The 25,564-nt window shown below is 36.4% G+C and overlaps 4 protein-coding genes across 5 annotated transcripts; 3 read left to right on the top strand and 1 right to left on the bottom strand.

Annotated features, from left to right (window-relative positions):
* Positions 1-296: 296 nt before the first annotated feature.
* On the top strand, positions 297-1,511 carry LOC145910507 (ankyrin repeat and SOCS box protein 5-like). The gene is made up of 6 exons (XM_082997650.1): positions 297-433; positions 495-602; positions 659-803; positions 866-925; positions 1,130-1,306; positions 1,366-1,511. The coding sequence occupies exons 1-6, from the start codon at positions 350-352 to the stop codon at positions 1,509-1,511; spliced, it is 720 nt and encodes a 239-aa protein (XP_082853776.1). The 5' UTR covers positions 297-349.
* Positions 1,512-1,547: 36 nt separating this feature from the next.
* LOC145910506 (inositol monophosphatase 1-like) lies at positions 1,548-3,137 on the bottom strand. Of its 2 annotated transcripts, XM_082997649.1 has the most exons (7): positions 2,793-3,134; positions 2,596-2,729; positions 2,353-2,457; positions 2,134-2,288; positions 1,960-2,068; positions 1,752-1,903; positions 1,548-1,688 (listed from the first exon to the last, which is right to left on the bottom strand). In XM_082997649.1, the coding sequence occupies exons 1-7, from the start codon at positions 2,862-2,864 to the stop codon at positions 1,582-1,584; spliced, it is 834 nt and encodes a 277-aa protein (XP_082853775.1). In that variant the 5' UTR covers positions 2,865-3,134; the 3' UTR covers positions 1,548-1,581. The 2 variants fall into 2 exon arrangements, with proteins under 2 accessions (XP_082853775.1, XP_082853774.1); XM_082997648.1 differs by having other exon boundaries at positions 2,596-3,137.
* A 2,197-nt stretch (positions 3,138-5,334) lies between these two features.
* Positions 5,335-18,247, top strand: LOC145912627 (C-Jun-amino-terminal kinase-interacting protein 4-like). The gene is made up of 32 exons (XM_083000164.1): positions 5,335-5,505; positions 5,625-5,651; positions 5,826-5,964; positions 6,269-6,484; positions 6,549-6,619; positions 6,679-6,773; positions 6,949-6,966; positions 7,246-7,402; positions 7,594-7,699; positions 8,501-8,645; positions 8,915-9,030; positions 9,102-9,170; positions 9,517-9,649; positions 9,984-10,134; positions 10,326-10,522; positions 10,900-11,115; positions 11,635-11,694; positions 12,011-12,073; positions 12,618-12,678; positions 12,933-13,043; positions 13,363-13,530; positions 13,821-14,037; positions 14,468-14,533; positions 14,606-14,709; positions 14,791-14,945; positions 15,051-15,199; positions 15,258-15,406; positions 15,530-15,732; positions 15,959-16,057; positions 16,199-16,449; positions 16,691-16,894; positions 17,146-18,247. Exons 1-32 carry the CDS (start codon positions 5,440-5,442, stop codon positions 17,364-17,366), a joined length of 4,203 nt encoding a protein of 1,400 aa, XP_082856290.1. The 5' UTR covers positions 5,335-5,439; the 3' UTR covers positions 17,367-18,247.
* A 1,637-nt stretch (positions 18,248-19,884) lies between these two features.
* On the top strand, positions 19,885-23,647 carry LOC145911340 (AN1-type zinc finger protein 2A-like). Its single transcript, XM_082998655.1, has 8 exons — positions 19,885-20,021; positions 20,728-20,770; positions 21,021-21,204; positions 22,082-22,242; positions 22,315-22,431; positions 22,503-22,554; positions 22,680-22,735; positions 23,296-23,647. The coding sequence occupies exons 1-8, from the start codon at positions 19,967-19,969 to the stop codon at positions 23,423-23,425; spliced, it is 798 nt and encodes a 265-aa protein (XP_082854781.1). The 5' UTR covers positions 19,885-19,966; the 3' UTR covers positions 23,426-23,647.
* The last annotated feature ends 1,917 nt before the right edge of the window (positions 23,648-25,564 follow it).

Here is a 25,564-nt window from a genome sequence, read left to right as displayed (position 1 = left end):
CTTTTCTTTCTGCTTCTTCAAAAAATCCTCACCTTGTATGTGCTTCCCATATACCATGCATAGGAATAATTGAAATACAAAGTATTTCATGATGTGTAAAAGTGGGGATACTGTATTTGATTCTGCGAGTGTAACTTTTGAACAAACTTTATGGGCACTGTAATTTTCTGGAGAAGTGTAAACTTGTGTGATGTTATATAAGTTTGTACAAATTAATGTTAACATTTTTCCTAGACATGACAATTGTTATGCACATGCACTTCCTGTTTGTAAACGATTAACCATATTACATTGTATACAGTGACTTTCCCGAGCTTAAAAGCAGACATGTAAGTTGTTTTATTTTTCAATGAATATAAGGGCATGCCAAACAGAACTCCATGAAGCTGCGGCCAATGGCAGAATTTTGCAACTGCGTTTTTTGCTGGCACAAGTGAGTTACACTTTCCAGGAAGTTGACAAATTTCCTATTAACTTTTCTTTATGTCAAACAGGGTACAAATGTCAATGCTGTAACTGAGCACCTCGACACACCTTTGCATGAAGCTTGTTGGGCTGGAAAGGCTCTATGTGTGAAAGAACTGCTTAGAAATTCTGCCGAAGTAAACTGGTGTTTGAGGATTGCCGAAAGGAAATTAATTTGTGTTTGTAATCTCAGGTAAATGCAAAGAATATTTCTGGAGTGACCCCTCTCTTTAATGCTTGTTGGAGTGGGAGTGTCTGCTGTTGTAAAGCATTGTTACAGGCTGGTGCCGACCCCAATGCTGGATATAAATCATGTATCAAGATTGCTGTCAAAAGAGGTCAGAAAGGTTTTTATTGTGTATAATTTGGCAAGACAGGCTAATGACACTTTTTCCTTTAGGTTGGTGGAAATGTGTTGTTGAGTTGGTGATGGACAAAGGCTGCCTACTTTCACCCCAAGGTAGTAAACTTTAATGAACAGTAGTGTGAACTTTAACTATGTTGCAAAGTCAGCTATACAGTTAGTAGGAATTAATGCATTGCACTAATGCACAGTCTTCAAATGATGGTGCTTTATCTAAAACTATGCCGTAGAAATACCAACGTTTCTTTAAAACAAAATGCTTTGTCTAATTGTGGGTGTGGTTTTTATCCGTAAAAACAGAGAAAGCAATATGGACACCTTCACTCCACATTCCAGCCACTAACAACGACATGGTCATGCTGAAAACTTTGTTAAGTTTGGGAGTTTCTCCCCATCAAATGAACTCAAAACAGATGGTTGCAAAATATCTTGCTGCTTCCACATCTGAATGCTACAAAATATTGGCCAATGCAGAAAGTATGTAATTTATTTTTCAGACACCAGGGTAATTTGTTCAACCTAACAATTTATTTTAGAGCATCCTCTGTCCCTGATGGAACTGTGCCGACTTTGTCTCTTACATCATAAATTAATACGACCATATGTTCAGTTAGATGTTCCAAATAGAATCAAAAGCTTTTTACAATTTGAGAATGCTAGTACGCAAAATAGTCAATATTAAATAACTCTTTACCGAAACAATGTTAGAGGAAACATGGAAACATACATTTTTGGTTAACAAAAGAGTTAAGTTAATCTCTTGGTGGGCATATGTGCACTAATTTTGATGACAATGCACTTGCAATTTTACTGTTACATGCTGCTATGATTCGACGTGCCATTAAATCCAGTTCTCCACCTAAATAATAGTGTAATTGTGACAACTACCCACGAAGCATTGAATACATCAAAATAAACAAACCTTCTGTGTCAACAGAGACACCACCAGCCTCGTCAAGGATTAGAGAAGCAGCACAGTAGTCCCAGCAGTGTATACCAAACTCATAGTAAGCTTCAGCATGTCCAGATGCAACAGCACAAATATTAAGAGCTGCTGACCCCATGCAGTGGATTCTAGTAAGGCATGTCAGTGTCAGCTAAAACTGGTTCTATCTATGCTGTTTACTTACGTATGAACTGGAGTTGAAATTATCGACCTTAGGTTCTGGAACACAAAATCCAAGCTTTCAGGATCCCGAGCTGAACCAAATTCAGCCAAAATAAGACTCTTTTGAATCTCTGTAAGTAATATTTTGTGAATCACAAAAATTTTCACATAAAACTTTGTCAGAATTATTGTTTACCAGTTTCACATGACACTTTTATGGGATCCCCATTGCAATATGCACCATGTCCTTTTATGGCCGTGTACATTTTGTCAGAGACTGCATTGTAGACAATTCCAATGGTTCTTTCTTTCTTGACACAGAAACCAAGGCAAACAGCCACATAGGGAAATCTGGTTTAAATGTAAAAAAAGTGAATAATGGCAATCAAAAATGGTCAATATCAGGTGGTGTTACGTATGAACAAAGTTGGTTGTGCCATCAACAGGATCAACTATCCAAGTTGGATCATCAGTTAAGTCACACTTCAGACCATCAGCAACTGATTCTTCACCAATAAACCTAACACAATAAACCATTTATAACTGTTACCAACTTTCAATGTATGATGTTAAATAAATTGCCATGTGCACTTCACCAACACACACTTTACAAAAGACACAACACACTTAGGAAATTAATACCAAAAAGAGCACACACTTATGGGAGGGGTATAGCTTCTTTATATGTTCAATAATCATTGCTTCCACTTGCTGATCAGTTTCTGTGACTAGATCAGTAACACAGGACTTGGTCTGCACATTTTTGTTTTCCTTGATTGCGTGTTGAATTTTCTGGGCCAAAATTTTCATGTTATGAAACCAGCGTTTTAGTGAAATACCATCTACAGCACTTACCTGGCCTGCTTTTCTTGCTAAACTGGTCCCAAAACTAAGAATTTCATCTAAAGTTTCTTTACTGTAGGCCATATTATTTTTACAGTGTGTATTGTATATAAAGGAAAACTAAGGGTTCTGAAACTGCATCAGTAAATGTTTATATGACGTTTATATGCAAAACCTGTGTTATTCCATTGAGTCCATTATTACTTTATTTCATTGTGATTACAAACTCCTTCATCTATTATCTTAATAATAATTCTTTTGTTATTTTTAGCTGCAATTTGACACGCATATTCAACGGCACATCAGGTTGTTATTTCCACGTTGCACTACTGAATGAAAAATGATTTAACAACGAGATATATAGATGGATAGTTGCCCAGCAAACTGTCAGGATGCATCACGCACTCAGCGTAATATCCGAAACGGGGAACACCCTGTACAGTTCCTACGGCAGTTGTGAATGTGGCGGGTATTAATAACCCTACACACACGGAATGTGAAGGGTTTGCACTTGCCTTGCAGTGTTGCACGAAAAATTGAAAATTTCTGCGGCTGCTCTAAATCAGACCAGAGCAACAGTTTTTGACTTTGGCAACAAAATTGCTCTTGTTATTTTATTGGCCAGCAACTCGGTGCTGAAGGGAATTCCGCTTGTCATGATTCGAAACATTTTCTAGACTAATAATAGGCTATACAGGCCTACAAAACAACCTTTGCAGCAGTTTGGCGTTGCATGGTAAGAGTCGCAAATATAGGGCGATATCAAAGTCGAGGCACAAAGAAAGAGATAATTGCTGTCATGCTGCGATTACGCGACAAAGGAGACTTAAAAGAAGGAGCGCAAGTTGAAAGACGTAACGCAAGCGAGTGAGATGGGCCTAACTAGCGAAGACGTCAAAAGACTTGGGTGTAAATGTAAAAGAGTAGAATAAAGCGGTTTCAAAAGACCATGTTTAAACAAAATAATAAAACGTTTCGAATCGTTGGCCTATCAATTTTTTGTCACTGTTTCGTCATATTCCGCAAAATTAGATCTATGAGACAAGATGCTCGTCCGAAAAAATCAAAATACAAAACTCGATTGTCGCAGTGTATAATAACGTCAAATGTTCATGTCGATCTGTGTCAATCCTTAAACTTTACCAAATATCTTATCACTGTGTCCGTTACTTTCGCCCTGTAGGGAAAGTTTTCTTTTTGTATGTGAAGGGTTATATAACAGGTACAGTTATTCAAATTGCGGTATTTGTTGGTTGATTGTGTATTCAACTATACGTATAGCCTAATTCTTGGTTGGACTAATGATGACATATTGCCTTGCAATAATGGCCTTATTTTTGTAATTTTTATGTCGTCACGTATAAATTTATCGAACTTAAGTTTCTTGAACTATTTGGGGCATGCCAGTCGTTGAATTCTTACCAGAACAGTGTACCTACAAGAATTCGTTTACCGGAACGGCGTTCGGCTTGCTTTCAGAACTGGCTGTAGCTAGGCTCTATAGTTACCGTGCCAAACACGAATCTGAGAAAACGAAAAGCTTAATTGGAGTGTTGGAGTAAAAAAATGGGCTGATGTATTTATTTTTGTGCAACGATTAACAGAAAGGTTAGGATTCGGTCTAAATGGAATCGTTTTATATCGGGTCACTTGTTCTTCCGTCATGGACAGTGTATATATAGCGTCCTTTCGATGTACACCCGTGTTGCATTTCTTAGTGGACAATACTTAACGTTACTACCTATTTATAATGCTGCAATGCATTAGACTTTGCTGACCATTCTAGCCTACTTCTACTGCAGACAAATCTTGCCAACTATAGGATCTCATCCTATCTGTATGGTTGATAAACTTATTTGGAATAAACTACCAATTAAATCATTTCCAAAAGAGCGACAGACCTGTTGAGATTCTGCGCCACCGCCATTACGACTTCATTCTTCGTAACCAATTTATTACGAGGTGGTTTGAAAGTGCTGTATAGTTGTTTGTGTCCCTATACAGCCTATAAATATAGATCATACGGATGGTCAGAATTGTTAGCTAATAAAACAATTTCAAGAATGGAAAAAAGGGATGTTACTTATTTACCGCCGGACCTTTAATCCAGCAAAACACTTCAATGTTTGGCTTTGGCTGACTAAGATTTCCCATGCATCAGTGGGCATACGTGAAAGGTTCACAGAGCTTTGTGCGAAGAACTGAATTCAGCTTCCTTATCATTACAAACGCGAAATAATTGTCAGTATAACCAATTACTTTGTTATGGTAAGAAAACTACTGTTACGAAACAGATGATTACTCAATTATAGCCAAAATATTTATGGCAGAAAACCCTTCCGCTGGGTGGTGTAAATAATCAAGTATTGTGGCAGGGATCGCGATCGCAGTTTAGTTTTGCATTTGCTTTGACAAAGTGCAAGTCTGAGTAGTGATTTGTTAAATTGTTATTATAAAGTAGGTCAGTATAGTTTAAGAATTGTGGTTAATGTTCAAAAAATTATTTTGTAACTAATGTATTTAACTTAACTGTATAAGCATTGTTTGCAGTTTTACAAATTTATTGTTGTGTCTGCTGACGACTGTATAAAAGCCTGCTTTGTGATTGTCTTTGCTATGCCCTTAACTTAACCCGAAAGCAACAAGTTGGGTTTACATTATGACTGAAGAACGGGATATTATATATGGCACCCATGATGGAAAAACGGGACTCTCATCAGAAAAGGTTTGTTTTTAAAAAACACAAAAACAAAATTCATACCTTTTACCAACATCCTGTGGGTATCATGTACTGGACAAATACAAATTCTGTAACTGTTTTCATATATTTGTATTCCTCAAAAGCCTCCTAGCCCTGAGCTGCCAGTTCAGGTATGATTAAGTGTGTTTTTAATGTTGTGCTGTACTTGTCTTATGTCCTGTACAATACAATGTGTTGGGATTCAAATCATCATGTTTGTGTCAGCTTTAGTTAATAAATGGCTGGTTAGAAATACTCTCTTAGGGCTGTAGTGCAAATTAATAAATTTTCCTGTCATGATTTAGGTCCAGGCAATGGCAAGCACTGTATACAATGAATTTAAAACAATGATGGCGATGTATGGGGAGGATGTAATCAAAGATTTGATGCCTTTGATTGTGACCATTTTGGAAACATTGGATCGTTCACTTACAGAGTGCAATGGTATAGCTACATAAAACTAGAAATGCATGTACCCTGTTCTGGCCATGGAACAGTCATGTGACCAATGGCATGATCCATTCATGAATTATAAATGACTTTCAGTTAAAGGCATGTCCTGCCTTAAAATGCATCCATGCACCAACTGAAATTGCGTAAAGTAGCCTATGTTTGGCATCCTTTCTTTATGATGATGTCAAAACACTATTTTTATCACCAAATCTTGACATCATACTAAAAACTGTTATACACCACAATGATAGCTTTTATGTTAGACGAATACTTTCAAGCAAAAAATACACTTTAGAAAATGTTGTCGAGATTGAAATGCTCAAAGATGACAATGAACAGCTGGCAAACCAATATGAACGCGAACGTCAACTTCGACGAAGTGCTGAACAACGACTCATGGAAAATGAAGATATCAATGAGGCAGCTTCAAAGGAAATCAGAGATCGTGCAGAGGCTCTTGAAATTGCCACCCGTCACTTGGAACTGAAATGCAAAAACTATACTGACCAAGGTAAACAACAAAAATTTTCCACTGAAAATTCCATGGTAACATCATATAACTGTGCAACTTGTAGTTGAAAGGCTTCAGGAAAAAGAGAGTGACCTAAAAAGAGATTATTCTCAACTTCATGACCGACATACAGAGGTATAATTAATCTGGAATTGTTGTATAGCTGCTGTTTTAACATTTTATTGCTGTACTAGATGATCCAATCATACATGGAACATATTGAGAAATCAAAAACACTGCAGCATCAGTCATCTTATAGTGATGTATCTCAAAGCCCACATCAAAACAAGTTGGTTTTTCAGAAATATTTTACTACTCTGTTTGCAATTTGCATCAATTTTATAGTTAATATAGCCAGGCAACTATTTTATATTCAAGTATTGAAATTAGCAACTCTACTTTGTAACAAATTTAAAATTACAAATTGTCATGTTTTATGAATTTAATATATTTCTTCGTGCCAGCTTTGTCCATTGGTACAGGTAACTGCATGCTTGAATGATATGACAGAAATGTTTTAACCATGAGTTTGATCATTTGTGTACTGGATGCAGGGTCATAGTTCTTGTGTGCATTTTCATAGTAATGGTTTTGTTGGAAAAAATGGTTGACATAATTGCAGCCTTGTGTTTAGTAACTGCAACTAACATGTTACCATGTGTGCCCTGGTTGTTTTTGCACTGTTACATTCATTGCAATACTCTTATTGCATCTAAAGTGGTGACACAACTTTAAGAGCATGTTTATCTTGTTTGCATCAGAAGAGAATTAACACCCACACTGACAACCCCATCAGCAGAATCTCCAGGCTTTAAAGGTTTTCCTGATGCGGCCAAGAAACCAGTAACACCATCAATCAGTGGCAATCCTGACCTTACATCAACACCTGGCTGTGACCGGTCACATATTAGCATCAAGGTAGTGGCACATGCCTTCAGCCTCTCGTCACATCACTTAACCCTTCAATTCTCAATGACCAAAACTATCATGTTTTTTCACATGTATTTATGATGTAATATTTACTTATGTAAACATTCCAATTTAGTTGATTGTTTGTTCAACTTGTATTGACAACGAAACCAAATCCAATATTTGGATTTATTTTTAAGGATGAAATCCCACCATCTCTGCCCATTTCCCCATGTAGCCCTACAAGCTCCAATGATCGAATGTCATTGCCCCATGATGCCCAAGGACAACAAATTGAGATAATGGGTATGAACTTAATCAGTTGCAGTGTATAATAGTGACTCCATACCATGTTAAAGCTTCCGTTGTGGCAGTTAAAATCTGTATACTAGTCAGTGAATATTTTATGGTGTTAAGTTGTGATGAAAAAGTGGGCATCTTTTATAAACTTGTTATGTCCAATAATAGTATGTAGTATCATTGTTAATAGTATACGTTGGGTTTACGACATCATTCATTTTAAAGCATCAGTTCCTGCTGCAAGCAGAGTTAATATGAAAAGACTTGTGAAAACTGCATTAAAAAACTCTCTGCATGAGTCTGTAAAACGATCAAAACAACAACTTGTTCATGAAGTTTTGGGCAAACCAGCTGTTAGGGCTGACAATATGCAGTTCCAGCGTAAAAAGAAAGGTGGAGGGCTTTGTTTGCTGGAAATTGCCAAGCCAATAATTTTGCATTGACAATTTTTTTTGTGACACCCCTTCTTGGGTTGATCAAACTACGTAGTGCATAGTTATTGCTGCTTGCTTACAGAAAATGGGTGCAAAGTAATTCACATGATTTACACTTGATAATTTTCTTATGTACCTTTTATCAATAGATTTCCCTGTCTGAGCAATCCTTTAAAATATCATTCTGTATTTAAAATCAGTGCTTTTTATGTTGTGTTGAATTGTCAGTTTTAAATCAGCTCATAGGTTGGCTGATGTTTATGTTAGCAACCACAAGCAATTAACAATCCAGCACAATCATCCTAGGTATTGTTGTAAATATTTATGAAACACTGTTAACAAATGGAGTCACATTTTTTACCTGATTGTGCAGATGTGGGCACACCATCAGGTGAAAGTGATGGTGTTGGATGGGTCAGTGAGGAAGTAAAGGAAATTCTTCAGAATGGAGAATTGGAGTTGGATAGACCAGATCCGGATGGCACTGATGCACAAGAAACTCAGAAGGAATTGGAAACGTAATTAATTAATTATCATGTATTGCAGCCTTCCTTAGCCAGGTGCATGGCTTACCCAAGTCTGAATGATTTTTTTCAAGGGTGAATAAAAAGTATCTTTTGATATAAATTTTTAGTCCAGCTAACATTATAAATCATCAGGTTAGCAGTCATACCATCCATACTTTAAGGTGAAGCGCATTTCAGGAGGGGTGAACATTACTGAAAAAGCTTCAGCAGCACTGATGTAGCCTACTACTAGCGTTAATACTTTTCTTTTAACTTTGCAGCACCGGAATTGAGAATGTAGCATTTGAAACAACCCAGAACACAAATGCCAGTTCCCTGTTTGCAGAAATGTCACAACAAGACCTGGATGATGTAGATGAAGGGGCCGACATTCTTGGTATGTGGCTTAATTTTATAGTATGTTCTCATTTCATTTTACAAAACAACAAGTACTTTACCTATCGACAGCAATGTATGATGCCTCTAAGGCTTTGCCTGGAAGTCTGCAGCAGGATTTGGATTTAGTCAATTGTTTTGGTAAAATTTGAGTTGAAGTGTTTTTCTTCATATTGTCTTTGTCTCAGATGTTTAGATGTTGCAGGTTTCCTGTGGCCAAATGTAATAACAATCAATATTGTGGTGATGCAAATATTGTTGTTATTCGTAACACAACAATTTATGTTCTGGAAACTGTTCAAACTGAACAGTTCAATTTATTGATAGTATCATTGGCCTTGTTGTGAACTTCAAAACTAATTATCACAGTTTTTGTCCAACATGCTTTTCTTGGTGGCATAGTTTTTATTTCCCAAAAGCATGCTTTGTATTGTACGGAGACTTTAATTGAATCTTGTCGAAGAGAAAACACTGTATACATTCAAAGGTATGAGCAAAGAGGTGGAGAATCTTATTCAAGAGAACCATAAACTCATGGAAACTAAAAATGCTCTCAACGTTGTCAAAGATGACCTCATTCAGCAAGTCGACCAGCTGACCAACCAGCATGCACTACTCAAGTAAACAAAAACATGATTTTTTGTAAACCACACATTTACCTGAAATAACCTATTCTTATTGCCTTTTAAAAATTGTTAGCAACCAGTTACATCAGATTTGTATAACAATTTTATATATTTGCGTAAGATAATATTCTTGGAATACTAGTAAACAGTGTGCCAAATAAAACAAAAGATCTTGCTTGTTTTACCTATTGTATGGTTGTAAACATAGTTGTAAACAAGTGGTTTTCTCAGTTCTCTGGGGAAGGACTCTATTTAAGTTAATAATATGTCTGTCAGCTTTAACAACAAATTGTGAACTTGGTAACAAACTTGCAACCTCCACCTAAAGGGAAGAACTTAAAACTTCGGAAAAGGGCAGAACGGAATTACAGGAAAAACAGAAGGAACTTGAAAAGCAACTTGCTCGTGTGCAGCAGGAACTGGAAAATGTGGCTGTGGGAAGTGCAAGAAATTCAATATCCAAACAATCAGATGAAGAAGTATGTGCCTATATCTTTAAGTTATGTATCCAGGTAGCTGGATGTGCATGTTATTTACATTTTTCAGCAAACTTACTTTCAGCTCAAAACTTTGAGAAACAAAAAGTGTTTTTTTTTCGTTGAAAAATTACTGTAACATGTGATTGTTTTCAACCAGTGTTTTAATGTCAACCAAATATTGTTTTGCCCAGGATATTGTGCCTATGTCTCAGCGCAAGCGCTTTACACGAGTAGAGATGGCTCGCGTTCTCATGGAGCGAAATCAGTACAAGGAGCGATTGATGGAGTTGCAAGAAGCTGTTAGATGGACAGAAACTCTGAGAGCATCAAAGAACAACACTGAGCTAAATCAGAACAAGAACAAAAACAAGTCCTCCATTTTTCAATTGTAAGCAAACTCTACATAGTTGAAGCCAAACGCTTATCATTGCCACACAAAATCAATATATTTGTTTTATGCATGCTGGTTGCCAAGTTTTGCCATAAAAACGGTTTTATTGGGCACTTTGTACACAATGTCACATTATTTACAGTGAAACACTTTTGGTTGCATTATAATATACTACAATGTAAATGCAGTCCATGAATCTTTCAAGCAAAATCTGTGGCCCCCGTTTTCCTGTACCAATGTAGGTTATATAGAATTGTTTTGCAGGTTCTAGTCGCTTTATTAAAAATATTTTTGTCCATACTGAAATTGACATAAACTTACCAACTTATCTGATTGGACTGGAAGAGCTTGTAACAAAACATTTGCATACTCAGTTTTAGTCGTCTCTTCACCTCAAATGCCAACGGTGAAAACACCAATCAGCAACCATCCCCAGAACCACCCCGACAGCTAAGACGTACAACAGCAACCAGTGAATATGGTCTCAGCATGGCTTACAATGCTTCCACTACAAAAATCATACCCCGCTCGCGAAGCAGCACTGCCTCACTATATGGAAAGTCCCCAACGATCGACAATCTCCGTGAAGCGTAAGTGTGTTAAACATATATTTTTTTGTTATGGCATCACCTGCTTTTGATGTAACACAGTTTCCTTGTGTTGTGAATGGTATGTTTGTATGTGCTTCATTTTTTTTTAGAATTTTAAAATTTATGTGTTATTGTGAAAAAAATTATGTCTTACTTAATATTACATCATTGCCTCACTTACATTATTTATGTAACACATAATATTTTGAGCCTAAGGGTATTCAAATACATGTTCTAATACCTGTTGTCTATTTAGTTTAAATCTTAACATGTAATGGCGGATTGATCGAATGTTTGGGGTTAAGGTGTTACCTATTTATTATTCTATTTTGGCTATGAGCAATTGGTGAATGTTGTTTTGCTGAATTCACTGGATTAATGAGAATTAAAGGGAAAGTTATCCATTTGTACAAGCAATAGTGCAGTCCCCGAGTATTGACATACATCAAAACTATTTTTATTGGGGTGGTTTTCATCACCTAACACACTTTGTTTGTTTATCTCCATGCTGGCACTTAGGGCTTCGCTTAAGTTGCAAACTAAGAAGAATATGTTGTTAAACATTACAGAAGACAATCGGTGAGTGCCTGTGAATGTCCAAACAAGCTTTGTTGTATGTGTACATGGTGTGCTTCTGGCATTTACATCTGTAGTATATTGTGATGTGACTTAATACTAATGTGCGAAAAGACTGATGTAACTGAATGGTATTACAAAATTGGACGCATATGAAAGCAATTTCTAGCCAAAATTTTTGTTTGTTCATTACCTTATTGAGACCTGACCTATACAGCTCAGTTTTAGGTTGATAAGTGGACTGTCTTGGTTGTTTAATGGCCAATTTTTAAGTTCCAGTGCCCCAAGGTGTTTAATGTTAATGGAAGTTGATTTACAGAATGATGCAAAAGACACCAACTGTATCATTTATTGTTGATACAGCAGCTAAGAATAAGAAAAGGTTTTGCAAGCAATCTAATTTCAGCATGGTTTTGAATGCAATAAATAAACTACTGAATTTGTTTTAATAACGTAAATCCTTTTTTTTTCACCTACTCACTGTTTTTAGTCTTTTTTTAGTTTTATATTTCTACAATTTTTTTTTGTCAAAAAAACAAACCAAAAGTAAAGCAGAATCCGGGTGATACTGTTTTGATGTAACATACTAATTCTGCTGTGCTGTTTGTGCATTGTGTGCAATCCAGCATTGATTTATTTCATTTATTGATTGCCTTTGGCTGCCTTGGGCAGTGGGTGACTGATTTCATCTATAACCTGTGTATTTGGTTTAATGTTATGCAACTGAAACAAAAAAATAGTTGTTTTTATATATATTTATACTTTTACAAAGGCTAATTTTACTATCATACAACAACTATCACAACAGATGCCTTGTATTGAAAGTGAAACTGATGCAAATTAATTTCTGATTATTTTATTTGGTCAAATCAATGTACGTCATTTGAGTTTATTTGCAGTGATGCTTTACATATCTGCTTTTACAGCCCAAGCAAAGATATAGCAAAGAGAGAAACTCCACGACTTTCAGAAAACAGCCGTCTTCAGGTTGGTGACAAACATCACACCTCTCCCTGAGGACTTTAGTGTGTGACATCACCATCAATTAATAATTACATGACATGAGCATGCAAGCCAGGATTATAAAATTGTATTTGTTTATAAATAGGCCCACTACATAATTTATTTGCCTTTCAATTGGCCTGCTTGAAAGTCACCTTGGATTGAAATCTATGCTGACAGAAAATTAGTATTCACAATTGCAATGATTTTTTCAACCAGATAACAATTTATTGTGATAGGCATGTGGTTGGAGCTTGCCAAACACACCTGCAACTCCAAAGGAAGGTGGAAGAACGGTGCCAGTGCCAGTCTACTGTGGCCCAATCCAAGACCAAGAGCCGAACATGAAGGTATACTTGATCTTGCAAAATATCTGTCTGACTTTTACCATGAATTTTTCAACATGTGGTACTGTTAGGTAGCTGTGCCACAATAGTAGCTAGAACCACAGTTATATCATTTACACATGTTTACTCTACGTATATTATCCAAAATATACACATGTTATGAAGCTACACATCAGCCTCGAAAGGTTTGGGGGACATTTTCCCAGGAATGTTGTTATGGCATACATATGTTACACTGTCTCTTTTTTTCACAATTTGATCTACACTAGTGTTTTTTGACGATGGTGTTCTCCTTTTGGGATAAACATACTCTTTCTATTAGGTGTGGTGTGCAACCTCAGTAAATATTTCAAATGCCAGAACCCAAAATGGTGGTTCCATGATTGGTACAGGGAGTGTGTTTTACCCGGAACAATCTGGTCCAAAAGATGAATCTGGTTTTCAGGAAGTTGTTCAAAACCAATCTCTGGACGTAAAGCAACTCAATGAGGTTTGTTTGTTCCTTATTGGGCTCTGATAGATAAATTGTTGTGTGACTAAATTTATTCCAGTAGTTTCTGCCTTTTTGAACATATTATGGTGTTCCATTACAACCAAATGAATAATTTAATACAATATTTTCTTGACCCAATAGTTGTTTTTTCAACTTTTTAGAGAAATTGTAGAAAAAAAATTATTTGATTTATTTGAAATTCATATGTTTTTATTAAAATCAAATTGCTCAAAAATTCCAAGCATTTTGTCCAGTGGTGCAATTTTGTATATTGCCACTAATCCCAGGAGCTTGAATCTCAACAGCAGAAAATACGATCAGACAGCGAACGTCGTGAGTGTGTTTCATCCCACGTTTGGCTTGTATCCGATGATGCCAAGTCAAATTCCAGCTCAAAGGGAAGTGAAGTGAGCATTGTGGATGCACGGGAACCCAATCGGTGCATTGAGAAGTTTACCATTGGTTCAAGTGACACACACATTCTTTGTATCACAAGTGTGCCAGGTATATACAACAGAGCTTGAGAACTAGAATGTTCAACTAGTACTATGAAGTTGGTAAAGTGGCTCGGATTTCCCAAAAAAATTTGGGAAAATTTATATAAATAGGAAAGAAGTGATTGGCGTATTTAATACACTTGTAATTGTTTTCATGTCAAATCACAGTTGTCCGACTCGATAGCCGTGATATTTTGGTGATCATTACCTTTTGTTTATTATGTTTATTGTTTATCTGAATGCTAGTTTTTCTTCAAATGCATTTTTTGAAACATGTGTGATATCATTTGTCAAACATATAAAATACTTCTAAATATGAAAGCCAAACTTATAGGTCTGCTGGTAAGCATGGCTTCATATTTAGAATTATTTGCTTCAAGAATTTTGAACCTACCCACCTGAAATACTTATTATTCTAATCTGCCTTTTCCTGCTAGGTGCAGTTGAGGAAGATTACATTAGCCCAAATGAGGAGGAAGCTGATTCATTGTACACCAGTGGAGGTATTCCTAGATGCTAAAATACATTACATTATTCATAACTGTTCAAGTGTTTAATGCAAATACACTTTTTAGGTGACAGCATGCTTGAAATAAATCAGCCATCCACCGAAGTTGGTAAAACCACACAGTCAACTGCAGATGCAAAAGACAAAACTGAAAATGTGGCACAAGAGAAGGTACTGCTTAAAATAATGCTTCAATTGTGCTAATTGACAAGTGTCAATTTCTATGTAGTACAACAAAGTGTTTTAAACCAGGAGATAGGAGGATTGGAGAAGGTACAGACTCCCACATGTGACTTTGCGGGCCCTGGTGTCACTCTGGATGAAGAAACTGTCCGATGTGATAACATCGCGTCTGTTCGTAGTGCCAGTCTGCAACCAACTATGTGGCTTGGTTCACAAAATGGCTGGTAAGTCCAACATTTAGGCAATTTGCTTAAATTGTTTATTTCATTTTGTGTGGTTTATTTGTACATAATGATAATAATATGTTCCTGTGCAAATGTTCTTTTCAGCATCTATGTCCATTCAGCGATGACCAATTGGAGCAAATGCCTACACAAGATTAGACTCAAAGATTCTGTTCTTGCAATAGTACATGTGAATGGAAGAGCGTTTGCTGGCCTGGCTGATGGCACTGTGGCAATATTTCACCGTGACAATGGTAAATTTAACATAACCACAAGCTGAGAGTAGTTTTCATTCATGTTTATTACTGACAGATGGGGTATGGGATCTATCAAATTATTACCTTTTGGATCTTGGCCGTCCTCATCATTCCATTCGATGCATGACTGTTGTGTATGATCGTGTGTGGTGTGGCTACAGAAACAGAATACACATAGTGGATCCCAAGTCAATGAGAATTGAAGTTAGTTACAAGCATATATATGCTGCAATTGCTTACAAAATCAAATTACAATCCAGCAGCTTGCGTAAAAGACTTTTTTCAGGATAAAATAAATAGTTTTTACAAACCCTAGTGTATTCACAGAAAACTTTTGATGCCCATCCAAGAAGGGAATCACAAGTTCGTCAGTTAGCTTGGGCCGGTGATGGGGTTTGGGTTTCAATCAGACTTGATTCTACTGTTCGTCTCTACCATGCAAGGACGCAACAACATCTGCAGGATGTTGATATTGAACCATATGTGAGCAAGGTCCTTGGGTCTGGAAAGCTGGGATTCTCTTTCGTAAGGTATAAATACAAAAGAAGCTTATGGCCCTAAACAGGAAATATTTGTGGAAGATTGTCCCCTTTCTTTAATGCTCATGTATTTTGATTTTTTACTTCCACAATACCATTTGTTTTAAAATGATTTAAATATACTCAAACCAGAGATATAGTTGTATCCTTGTTTGCGGAAACATATGTGTGTGATTTAATATTGACCAGCAGTTTTCAAAAATTGAATTTTTTACAGAATTACTTCCTTGATGATTGCCAACCACCGCTTGTGGATAGGTACTGGAAATGGGGTGGTTATGTCTGTTCCATTATCAGAAGGTAAATGTTTTCCCCAGTATTTAAAGACATTTCCATTGACAGTGATGTCAAACAACCAGTCAGAAAGAAAGTTTAACACTGGCAGTTTTTTTGCAATTAAATGAATCAGAAGGATGTTTTACTTGTCAGAAAGGAAAGATGTTTGGTTGAAACCAAGATCTTCAGCATCCTTACAAAGGCGGAACTGTATTAGGCATCAGAACACCATTGCAAGATGTGGTGTTGCCAAAATGAAATGCCTTGTATGTGAAAAGGATATTTCTGATACTGACACAACAGGAGACAGGTGCATGTGCCGAGAACAAAGGTTAGGTAATAGTCCAATGAAAGGATGTGAAGAGTTTAGAACATTGAAGCTGTCAAAAAAGTCAGGAAAGAGGTTGAAAATGAAACTAAAACACATGAAAGGTGTGCTTGCAGTTATTTTGTGTTTTCTTCTGGCATGATTTGAGTTTGATTTATCCAGGGATGAATTTGCAGGGAAGAATCAAGGGTGATCATAGTTGTTTTCCAGTTAGCGGAGTCGGTTCAACAAATGAAGAAAGTAAGCAAAAAACTTGAAAAATAATCTTCAGTAGTTTGTAAAAATATGATTTTCTTACAACCTAAGCTGGTTTTCTGACAATATGATTGTGGTTTAATGATTTAGGTTCCAAGGGAGTTTGTTCAAGTGCTGTGATGTCCACTACGATCAAAAACACCGAACGCCCTGGTGGAGTCATTAGAGTTTACAGCGATCCAGTCAATGACAAAGTGATGCCAGGCACTTTTATCCCTTACTGTTCCATGGCAAATGCACAACTCAGCTTCCATGGTTACCGCGATGCAGTGAAGTTCTTTATTGCTGTCCCAGGTTGGGAATATACTTATTAAACAATCCTGCACAACATAGGTCTCAACCTTCCAATGCTGCCAGATAATTTGAAAGTATATTTTTGCATCAAACAGTTTGTGATACAGAAAATGTTAAATTAGTTCCGAACAAGTGATTTCATTATTGTTGCTGTAGTGATTAAAGTAACAATTCAATCTTTGATTTTGCACAATGTGTACAGCTCAGTTGTATTTCTCTGATTCTTGGTAACACCAAACCCTATTGTTTAGGTTGTGTTACACAATCAACACCATATTCACATACAACCATAAGCTCTTCTCCAGTGAAGTTCAATACAGACTCGGATGGAACACTTGTCATTAGTGGGGGTGAAGGTTATGTTGATTTCCGTATGGGCGACCTTGGAGCAATCTCACCGAGTGAGAAAAGAACTGAGCATTCGACACTACAAAATAGTCACATTATTGTGTGGCAATTGACTTCATCTTAGATTTTGACTCTTGCCTTAACAGGATAAATTTGGGGGGCGATTGATGCATGCGCATTTGCGGTAACTTGTTTTAATGTAAATTGTCTCAGGCCCAGCTGTTTGGAATTTCTGGTAAAGTGATTAGTGAGTACAATTACAGCATTATAACTAAAAATGTTGGTAATCTTTTTTGTTGATTTTTATCTTTTAAGAAATCTATAATATTCCTCTGTAGCAACCAAAGCATTAGATCAACAATACCTCCGTGAGTTATAACATTTTAGTGAAACTCCCATATGTGTTTCCATTGCCATATTCATGTTTTTGAGACAAACAAATAGCAGTTTCTTTATTAAGTAGAACACATAACATATTTTGTGTGCTAATACTTTGAGGTATGTGACAGAAAATGACCTTTCACTGCTTTTACTCGACTCTGTGTCATACATGTTGTAAGTGTGGTTGTACAATTGTATATATCAAAGATGTTTATGATTTCATGCAATTTTGAACAGTATTATCAAACACAGCCTGTCAATGTAGAAGTTTACCTTAAATGCATTTGTAACAATACACGAATTGAGTGGACATTAAATAACGTCATACATGTACAATTAATATCAACCAGCAAACGTTAGAAGGTTAACAAATTATGCAAAGAGATAGGATTGTCAACATTCCCTTGGCCTTTTTATTATTGCAAAGAACTGTGGAACTGTGGATCTGTTGCATAGGACTCGCAAATGTTATAATTGTGCAATTGTATTGAGTTTTATCACTTGTTAAATTTTGTTGTTCCATTTACTTGTTCTTGGTTGTTTTTCTTTCAGACAGTCTAGCATGTTTTGTTCTTCTGTAAAAGCTGGTGTTCGAGGCACAATTGAATAAAATATTGAGCGTGATTTATAGTGTGGGTTAAGGTACTGTGAGACATGAAAAACTATACTGTGCAAGTCTATTTTCCATTTTCAGTGAAATGTAAGCCGTTATCATTAGCAAATAATTCACACTAGGTGCAGTGATATTTCGATATGTTTGAAATTTTTTTTATTTTTTGGTTGTATATAAAATAGATTTATATTTTTTTGGCAAAAATATTTCAAAATGATAGTCGAGACTAGTTAACTACCGTATTTTACGGACCATAAGGCGCAACTTAAATCCTTTTTTTTTTCCTTATAAATTGATCGTGCGCCTAATGTATGGATCAAGTAGTGCTTTATTGCCTACACTCAAAACCAGTACCGATACTATTATAAATAAACCACCGTCTTACACAATAAACTACGGTAAAAGCAACTAGCAACTGTGATATTCATACTATTGTGACTTGCTTACATTTATTACGTAACAAGTTTTTGTTTAATGAGCTTTATACGGTAACCCATACTCCTTAAAATACGTTGCGTTCTATAGCCCGGTGCGCCTTATGTATGAACAAAAAACTAATCAAAGCAATTTATTGACAGTGCGCCTTATAATCGGGTGCGCTTTATGGTCCGTAAAATACGGTACAATAATATACAATGAGTAATCGTTTACAATGTGTAGTCATGTGACATGACGCAGCAATTTTCGAGAACAATCGTATTGTTGGAAAATAGCCGGGAACCAGGGTTGCCAGGGTGGCGGTATTCCCGCCCAATTGGGCTGGTTTTCAACATCGAGTTGCGGGTTATTTTTACGAGTTGCGGGTTGCGGTTTATTGGGCGGGTTCGCCAATGACATTTTCAACCCCTATAATCACGCATTCTGGCACTATAATGTCTCATACCAAGAGTAAACCAATGCGTTCATTTCCCGACAAACGAAACAATCGTACGGCGCAGAGAGTAATAATGCGTTCAGAGAAACACGCAGTGGGTGGGTGGGTGCGACAGAAACTTGAACCATGCAACTGGAGTCGTTTTTGCAAAGCAGCAATGGCGCGGAGAAAATGTTATTTTTGCAAACAATTTTAAAAAATATAGTAACTAATGAACTAAGGATTGCTTGAGGAAACAATGCAGTCAAGAGGTCTTTCGTAGTGTGTAAATTTTTTTGCCACTATGCTCACAGCTTCCACGTTTTGCGTATGACGAAACTACGGAATACAGATGTACGAGATTTTGTAGTTGTAAAAATACATGTTTTAATTGATTGCGTTTTTTAAAGTTGTTAGTTTCAGTTATATTATGACCCAAATTCATCAAATATAGCAATGTTTTTGCTATGTATTAATGCTCCTTGCAATTAAAGAAAACGTAATAGGTAGCGCCATGGTCAGAACCAAATGTGAAAAAACGTAACCGCGGTAGGTTAAAGCTAACGAGTGCGACAATTCACTAACAGTTGTCGATTTCAAGCTAAGTCAGAGTAAAATTGGGCTGGTTTTGGGCTTGTTTCAGAAATTTCTTGTTTGGGCGGTTTTTGGGCTAGTTTTGACAAGGCGTTGGGCGGTTTTAGAAAATTTTACCTGGCAACACTGCCGGGAACCTGGTGACTGAGTATTAGTTTTCTTTTAGCAGGTTTTGATCAGGGCGAAAATACAAATATTTTTGTTATTGTATTCAGAAAAACAAGCGGAGAAATAGTACATATTTGATAGGAATTTTATTCTCAACTTGACCTGAAGGATAATCATGGAATTTCCTGACTTAGGCAAGCATTGTGCTGAACAGTCCTGTCATCAACTGGGTAAGTTTAACGATTATTAAGCATGTTACACAATAACTGGTAAAGGAATATTATGCTTGAATTTTGTCGACTGGTTCGCCACATTAAATCTTAAGTTGATGAATTTTTTTGGATGTTTATTTTTCTGTTTGGAATTCGTTTTTGTCTGTAAACATTTCTAAACAACTAAAAGGTAGCGGTTTGCTGAAACATTTTAGGTTTTTTTGCATATAGATAGTCTCAGACCATAAAAAAGTAGGATAAATCCACCGCGCACTATTGCGAAAACTTACCAACAATCTACGCAATAAAAATTAGCTAATGCATTAACATATGAATATGGCCCCAATTGTCCCCACAATTAATGATTGCCAAACTATAACAAACTTTCCAATCTATTATATATACTTGTTTTTGTACATGATCAGTTAAAATTAGTGTTCACTAGTTAATTTTTTCTTTATTAATAGTTGTATGTATGCATTATGCTAATTGATGTCTCTAATTTCTGAATACTATTGGTTCCCCAATTAAAGAAGTTTTGTAAAGTTCAAAAAATTAATCCTGTTATAGTTTTGTCATTTATCTAAAAAGCTAGTAATTGTACAATTTATTTTTACATCTGTGCAGTTTTGGGCTGTTGAATATAGTTCCCTGTAGAAAACATGGACCAGTGTTTTTTATTGTTGTTTTCCAATCTCTGACTAAAAGAATGGTTTCTTTGCAGATTTTCTTCCACTAAAATGTGATGCTTGTGAACAAGTCTTCTGGTAAGTCTTGTGATGTGCTATTTTGTTAGGATTTGGGGAGATTTGTCCTTGTAAACAATACAAAATAATATTGATTTTAATGTAAACCAACTTCAGCAAATAGACAACAACACTAAGCACATTTGAACATTTTAAAAAAGTTAGTGATATTGCTGCTGTGCCAAACATACAAGAATAAACAATGCATTTTTTTCATTGTATGAATATATGAGATTAGATTTGGTCATTTATCTTTGCTTTTCGTCGATAGCAAAAATCACATGAGATATGAGGACCACCACTGTCGCTCATCATACAAGAAGGATGTACAAGTCCCAGTGTGTCCCTTATGTGGGCAGCCTGTTCCTGTTCCCAGGGGTGAGATGCCTGATATCAAAGTTGGGGAGCATATTGATCGAGATTGTCAATCTGATCCTGCCAAAAAGAAGCGGAAGGTTGGTTTTCTTCTATTGTTGCAACAAGTGAAATACATTCTATTTTTTGTTGGTTTTATAACATAGCAAGACTAAGACACACCATATTATTAAATCCTGTTGTGGCACATTTAAATAATGTTAAAAATGCAATTTTATGGAAATAACTTGAAATTTTCAGTTTTACATTGGGCACTGTTATTTGAATACACTTGAGTGCCACTTTAGGTATTGATTTTTATGTATCCTATATCACTGGCATCAAGAACACTTGTATCTTGTTCACACAAAACATGACACTGTGCATCAAAAGGAAATTGCATGTCTACTATCACAATGGACAGAAGGATAAGAACAAATGGTATTCCAATTAGACAAATTCAGAGACCTGTTCGGATGCTTAGAAGTAGGCAAGTCAGATATAGACCCCCCAAATCAGGGTTGTTTTCATCTGTAATTGGATTGGTTTCAATTACATTTGGTTCTGCATTAAAAAATGTGCAAGCCTACTTTCAAATGTTAAGAATCTTCACTGAACCGTATAAAGATATTTGGCCAGGAACATTGTTGACAACATGTCTGGTGCTTTTGCTTACAAGGCTATTGTCTGAGATATTTTTGAAGGTGTGCACTACTTTGTAATGTTCCCATTAAAACCCATTATTTTGGTTGTTATGAATTACTTAGTATATATTATTAAATTCAGTGTGGATAATGTGCATGTTATTGCCAAATGGGCGGTGATCCCCATGTCACCACCTGCAGTTGTGATTTAGATACTCATATTCAATACTAGAACAAAAATAGGTTAGTTTTTTGTATAAATATGAAAACAGGTGTCTTTCCACTATTGATTTTTGTCCATTGCTTGTGTTGATGGTTGTATTTGTATCTGCAGGCATATACAAATCGGTGTTCCGTCCCAAAATGCAAGCAACATGAATTGATGCCAGTCATATGCCCCAATTGTAAGCACAACTTTTGTCTTCGCCACAGACACACTCAAGACCATGACTGCAAAGGGTTCCAGGGCACCGGTAGAGCTATATCCAATGCTGGGTAAATAAATCCAAACATAAGAAGATATCATACAAGAGCCAATGGGTAATATCTTATCATGTCTGTCGTTAGGTTTGCAGCAATACAAAGGGCACAGCAGAGTACCTCGAAGAAACACAATAGCTCCAAAACTGTTTCTCATCCTCCACAGCAAACATTACTGCATGGTCTTGGGAGAGAGTTGGATGGGTAAGAAGCATATCATGACCATATTGAGTTGCAAGTAAGAACATAGGAGCTAACATTGTTTTCTTTTTTAGTGAGCGAAGGTCAAGACAACAGAACTTAGGCAACACGTTCCAGAACAACATGGTGAGCCAAAAAATTATTTACAGTTGAGGGTAGAAATTGTCACTAAAAGCTTGTCAGTTTGTGTAATTGGAAAGACACTGGTTGTACCTTGAATGTTGATGTAAACAACATATCTTTTTGTTCAGAGTGAAGATGAAGCTTTAGCGCGAGCTTTGGAACTCTCACAGCAAGAAGCCAAACCGTAAGTAAAACGGCATAGTTTAAATATTCCCATGCATTTTCCTTAGGTTCATTGCTTATTACAATCTAAATCAGGGGTCCGCAAATTGTAGGTCGCAACCCAAACATTTATATTTATGGATGCACCTTGTCAAGTTTTCTTGTGCATAAAAGTACATTTTCCCTATTATCGCCATAAACTAAAGCTTGTTTATTTTCCCTATTATCATCATTTGCATTATGTTGTCACACAGTGATTCTGCTAATGTTTGATCATAACGTCACAGTTATATTACCGGTATGTTAAGTTTGCCACAAGCAGAACTGATTGAAGTGAAACTTCATGTTATGCTAATTTGGTTCAGATACCAGTGGAATATTTTTTGTGGTTCAGGCCCAAAAGTATTTGTGGACCCCTGAACTAATTGACCACATTTTACATGCTACATCTGATTATTTTGGGGTGTATGTGCATAAAATTCTAAACCTTTTTATCAGCTTTGCTTTTTACCATGTGTTAAAAGCGGTAAAACTTCCAAGCAATATTTTCTGTGTGTTTTACCTGTTCGACCATCTGTGCAGAATGACACAAGAGGAAAAGGACCTTGCACTTGCCAGACAGCTCCAAGCAGAAGAGGAGCAGAGAAGGCGACGGCCACGTCAACAGAATCGCAGCCAATCAAACTCCGAATCAAGTTGTCACGTGTCTTGACGTTGCACGTTTTTATTGAGATCGACTCAGCGCTAATTATTTTTACGTCGTTTGAACACACGTATACTATGTACAATAATGCCTTTAACAGTATTTGTTTTAGTTTATTCCATTAGCGGTGGTACAGTTTAACATAACATTGAAACGCGTCTTTTTATCGAACTACGTAGCATGTCTTTTGTCGTTATATCGTATAAAATTTTTATCCATTGTGCGTGCAATGTAGTGTTGTGAAACCTAACTACGCTGCAATAAAAAAACTCTTACCGAGTCGTATTTCGCATAGAAGGTATTATGTGACGAAAACAAGAGCGATCTGTGTTCATGGGCGTACGTTGTAAAGAAAAATAAACACATACTTACCATGGCGGAGAATCGAAAACACAAAAATCACATGAAAATCTTATTTGCTCTGCCCTCTGAGAAAAGCTGATGTGCGGACAATCACCTTCCTGTTTATTGTGATAGAATAAGGAAATATCACTCTGGAACGAAATCAACGCAGTGCATAAATTTGGACTAATAAATACGTCAACACAGTCCTGGGGTCTGGCAACAAATTAGAAGGACTTCCCATATCCTGAGAATGATTGCAAAGTTGCTATCTGCAAGTATTCATGTTCATACCCATGGGTAGTGTTTAACTACCGGTGAAGAGCACTATACTTTAGGTTTGCGTGTTTTAAATACAAGCACCCGATGGCAATTTCTGTTTTGCATTGCATATTAAATACTGGGTTTAATCTACAAAGACACCTGTGTTCTCTTCCATCACTCATAAATATACGAAAACAGCCTGGAAAACTTTCTCTAAATTTTATAGGTAGGCCTATAAACACACCCACAAAATAAGCTTTTTTCTGAATGTGAACTAGTGCTCCCCCTTACTTCTGTGAGTTTTCTCCTTCCAAAATAATTCCCCACTGTATTTTTTGAAGAAAATCGAGTAATCTCGACAGTGTATATAACTTTCTTTCTCGTCGATTTGCAACACGCCTTTTCTTTCAAAAAAGGTTCCATTTTTCTTTTTTAAGACAATCCAAATTCTCAGTTTATTCATTATCAGTTGGGAAAAATATTATTGTGACTGATTAATTGTTACGTAAAATCTGGCACGTACAAGCCATAGGTTGCATAATATTATTGACCAATTATCAATACCCGGACACGGCCGGATATTCCCTTAGTTTAACCGGATAGTTGGCAAAGCATTTTTGTCCTAAAAACGGACAAACATTTCGCAAATTACTCGTTTTTGGGACCCAGCTGTCATACTCGTCGACTACCGATTTTTCGGTTGCTTGTTATTAAGGTATTTCGTGACGTGTTATTCCATGTTAATAAATACCCACGTTGATTTGTTCCACTCATGATAAGCTAACTTTAACATGTATTCTGTTTGGCTATCAAACATTTTTGCCTACCGGTAAAATACACGTTTGACTCGGAAACTGCCGGATCCAAATTATCCGGCCGGATTTGATTGATAACTATCCGGATCCGGTCGAGCCGGATAATTTTGAACTGAGAACATCACTACTGTGAAGTAACCGTCATTTAAAAGTCAATCAATAGGTGGGGTTAGAGAGCAAAAACATAGATGGTGGTTGTTTTTATCGACGGGAAAAAAAGCATTGTAGGAAAGTGTGTTCGTCGCGCTGAGCGACCGTTTGGCAGCAAGCTTTGAAGTACTGGTTGTGTAAAGCTGTTTGACTTCAAGTGTGTTTAGGCGTGGTAGATGATGCGTCTCTGTTGCAGATGCTGCGATTTATGTTCAAAATGTGGTAGCTTTATCAGCTTACAATATTTGTTTGTTGTTGTAAAAGTAGTTTGAGAGAGCTTACCATGTCACACATTCAGGATTCTTTGAGGTTGATTTGTTGTTAGCTTAGTTTTACACAGTATATGGTCGTTTGTGTCTCATATGTTCAAAAAGACAAGTTTTAAAATAAAAGTGTGTATGCGTGGCAATGCTTGAATGATAAAATGTAATTGTTGAAACAGAACAGGCTTACCAACACCAATCTCCAGCAGTATGTAAGCATTTCTAACCTGGGCACTAGAAGTATAACTATTTCTCATTATTGTAATTCTACCAAAACCTGCATCTATACAATTTTTATGTGTCATTACAGGCAC

This window comes from Ascidia mentula, chromosome 8 (genome assembly GCF_947561715.1).
Source record: "Ascidia mentula chromosome 8, kaAscMent1.1, whole genome shotgun sequence".
NCBI lineage: Eukaryota > Metazoa > Chordata > Ascidiacea > Phlebobranchia > Ascidiidae > Ascidia > Ascidia mentula.
The sequence above is the reverse complement of the archived record's forward strand: the minus strand, read 5'-3'. Positions and strand labels throughout refer to the sequence as shown.